This window comes from Triticum aestivum, chromosome 6D (assembly GCF_018294505.1).
Source record: "Triticum aestivum cultivar Chinese Spring chromosome 6D, IWGSC CS RefSeq v2.1, whole genome shotgun sequence".
Classification (NCBI taxonomy): domain Eukaryota; kingdom Viridiplantae; phylum Streptophyta; class Magnoliopsida; order Poales; family Poaceae; genus Triticum; species Triticum aestivum.
This window is the reverse complement of record NC_057811.1, coordinates 353,040,670-353,044,270: the sequence shown is the minus strand read 5'-3', so window position 1 is coordinate 353,044,270 and position 3,601 is coordinate 353,040,670. Positions and strand designations below refer to the sequence as shown.

The window sequence follows — 3,601 nt, the reverse complement described above, 5'->3', positions numbered from 1 at the left end:
GGATCCGGCCATTCGGGGCGACCGATGGCGGCGACGATCGATTGGAAGAGGGTTGGGGGGTTAGGGCCTGCGATGCACTGCAGTGCAGGTGGCTTTTGGGTGGCATTGGCGTGGCTGCGGGAAAAGGGGGCGAGGGCCGGCTAGGGGGGAGGGGTCAAACTATCCTGAGACTCAACTGCAGACGCTTTAAATATACACACCAGCCATTGCACCGCTTAAACGTTTGAGGAGCTAAAAGAGATACGAGTTTGGTTAGGTCCGGTTTAACTCATAAATAATTTGAGGAGTTAAGCGGTTTAAAGGGAAAGGCTAGAGATCCTTGTCTTCATGGTTTAAATTTGTCTGCCTAGAACACAAAAACTACGGATTAATCAAGATTTGGTCATGTTTCTTTTGATTCAAGAATCAATTTACTTCTACCTCATATTTCAGATGAACAATGGAACGGATAAGTAGGAACAAATATGGAAAAAGTGAAATACTCGGGGTAAGCTAACTGTAGCCTTCTGCTAGTTATGGGCGTCCTGGTAGGAGCCGTGGTAAGCTAATTGCCCGGGACCAGGACGCCATGTTGTACGTCTCAACTGGCCTCATAATTGAAGGATTCGGTGCCGAAAACCTGGCCTTCTCGGGCATGTGATGGTTCGCGGTGTCGTTGGTGTCCCTTATGTATAGGCAAGCATGGCTTCCGATATATCTCATGTGGGAAGTGAATTGCCTATATTTATCCAATACCATTTTTCTCAATGTACAATATAGACATATAGAGTTTGCTTCATAGCGAAATACCGATGTTCAAAATGTGGCCACCATCAACAAGTGCTGGAAAGAGCATAAGCGACGACACGGATGACGTGTTGAAATAAAGGAACTAAGGAGGTAGCTTTTGGTTCATGCTTAATGGGTTAGGGGTGTACTCCCTTCATTTTTATTTACTCTGCACATTAGAGTTGACTGAAGTCAAACTTCATAAAGTTTGGCCAAGTTAATAAAAGACAATATAAACATTTGACCAAGTTTATAGAAGCAAAAACATGATCATGACATCAGTCGCGTGGTTCATTACCGCATATAAAAGCAATCGGGTCATTTGCGAATGTCGCATCCTTTTCAAACATCGCCCTCAGGGATGTCATTTCGTTGTTGTTCAGGTGTTCCCATCACAAAAGCTTCACCAGAAATTCTGTTCAATCAACACCGCTGCATTTTCTGTTCAATCAACTAGAGGCAAATTGATCACATTTGCCGGGCACTGGTACTCAGTTATCCATTATGCTAGCAGGCATAATAAATTCTAACAACAAATGCATATGAAAGTTTCATTCGCATCATATATTATGAAAATATGAAGAAAATGTTACAATTGTCCAGCTTCTGAGACTCTGATTCAATTATTCGCATAAAAAAAACAGACTCAAGAGTCCATTACTGAAACCACAATGAAACAGAAATAGCATATGGAGTACTTTAACATGACAAAATCTATTCAGCTTGACTGCTTGAGCATTAGAAGTGGACAATGAAACTTGAGAGTCTAGCAGCAAATACATCTCACAGAAATAAGCTTCAGGCTGATCAGAAATCCAGAATCTAGGAGCGTCTAAACGACATATAATGTACGTACAGAAGAAGAACATGCGTATAAAAGAGGCTTGTTGGTTTTAACTTCACTACAGAGCATAGGCAAGTGCAAAGGTACCAAGAATTTGGCCCGCGAGCAAGCAGATATCATTCGCCACCATCATCAGACAAGAACCAGGACCTCCGATTCCCCTGACTCCGTTCAGCCTTCATTCACACTTGGTATGATCCACGATGCCGCCGCCCCGCCACGCTGAGCTGTGTCAAGCTCGTTCAGCCGGCACGCAAGCTTCTTAGAGGTCCGGCTCTGCAGGTTGAAAGCCGATACACTGTATTTCACACTGCTGGAACGGCTCGCCTCCTTGGTGGTCACCGAGTAGACTGTGTTGCTTTCAAGATTCGTGAACCCTGCCGTCCCCACAGCGAACCCGTGGAGAGGATCAACAAACAGCGCCCGCTCGCCGATGCTGGTGAGCTCCTGCCAGGCTGGGCTGGTGCTCCGGTGGTTCACGCAGAAGGCCTTGGAGAAGTCCACGTCGTCACTAAAGACGTACATCCATTTGGACTTGACGAGAAGGAAGAGCTCCTCACCAGCCACCACGACGCGCGCCTCGGTGGGGAGGTCGACTTGGGGCGGCGGGGGGATGACGGCCGTGACCGCGAGGGTGATGGAGTCGACGATGGTGGTGCGGCACGCGTCCTCCTCGAACACGAAGAAATCGCCGCCGGCGTAGTTGATGCTGCTCACGTTGCAGTCGGGCATGGCGGGGACCGGGGCCCAGGAGTCAGCGAGAGGGTCGAGGGCGCAGACCAGGACGACCTCGCCGCAGGACGCCATGAGGCTGTGCGGGGACAGGTCCCAGGCCAGGTCATCCGTCTCCGCGAAGAAGGCGGGGAGCGGCGGGAGGGGGCGAACGGAGCCGGTGAAGGGGTGGAGGAGGGACGCGGCGAGATCGGTGGGGTCGACGGCGAGGATCCAGCCGTGCGGGGACGCCGAGAGGCGGCGGCGGCGGCGGCGTCGGTGGGCGTCCGCGGCGGGGACGGACAGACGGATGTTGCGGTAGAGGCGGTCCTCCGAGGGGTTGAAGAAGAGCGGCGACGGGGAGGACGGGAGGACGAGCCACGGGGGCTGCGACGGAGGCGCGGCCGCGGCATCCACCCCCGCGTCGCGCCAGGTGGTGCAGACGGAGCGGAAGCGGGCGATGTCCGCGAGCTCCGTGAGGTCGCCGGAGACGGTCACGAGGAGATCCGGCGCGAAGTGCGACCAGCCGCGGAGGGCCATGGCGACCGCGATCTGGAATTGGAATCGGGCGTTTCTAGTTGGTGTGGGCTCGGTTGCGACGGACAAAAAAACCTCTTTGCTCGGATTTATGGGCGTGGCGATGCTCTATGGCGGTGGGATGCCGTGCCTGTTTTTGTTTATCGGTGAGTGAAGTTTGAAATAAACCTGAGATGGTAGAGCCGGACATAAATAAACCCTCACCTCCAAATTCCTGAAGTCTGTACTCTGACCTTTCTGATCCCGATCTATCCGAACCTTAAATACGTTTGGCACACTGGGAAAAGCACAAACCTGGCCAGGATCTCGCTTCTCTCACTGGCGTATGTGTACGCGTACTTGCACACGCACATGAGGATCGCGTACCTACGCGCGCACTGTTGGCGACGTCGTGGTGCTCGCCGACGTCGTGGCCGTGTCCTTCCCGGTCTCTGCTGCATTGGCCCCGCACTTGCACCCCAGCAGAGGCCATGCGTAGCAGCGCGCCGAGCTTGAGCAGAGGAGAGTAGCACAAGATGGCAGCCAACGTACGGCGACAATAGACCCAGAGTCTGGCAGCCAATATATAGCGACGTTCTTCTTGTTTGAGGCTAAGCTAGTGCATGAGCTCCGGGCGCGGTTGGAAATGGAGGGCCTTCTGATTATTTTGCTCACTATTGTGTTGTTATGCATTAGCACAGAGCACAAGAAGGACGAGTCATCATGTGTGAGTTTAGCTTGTAGCATGTGCGTGTAGGAAGC

General features: G+C 52.2%; 1 protein-coding gene across 1 annotated transcript; it reads right to left on the bottom strand.

The window, feature by feature from the left end:
• Positions 1–1,311: 1,311 nt before the first annotated feature.
• LOC123145067 (uncharacterized) lies at positions 1,312–3,002 on the bottom strand. The gene has a single exon (XM_044564375.1). The coding sequence runs from the start codon at positions 2,861–2,863 to the stop codon at positions 1,784–1,786; it is 1,080 nt and encodes a 359-aa protein (XP_044420310.1). The 5' UTR covers positions 2,864–3,002; the 3' UTR covers positions 1,312–1,783.
• Positions 3,003–3,601: the final 599 nt, after the last annotated feature.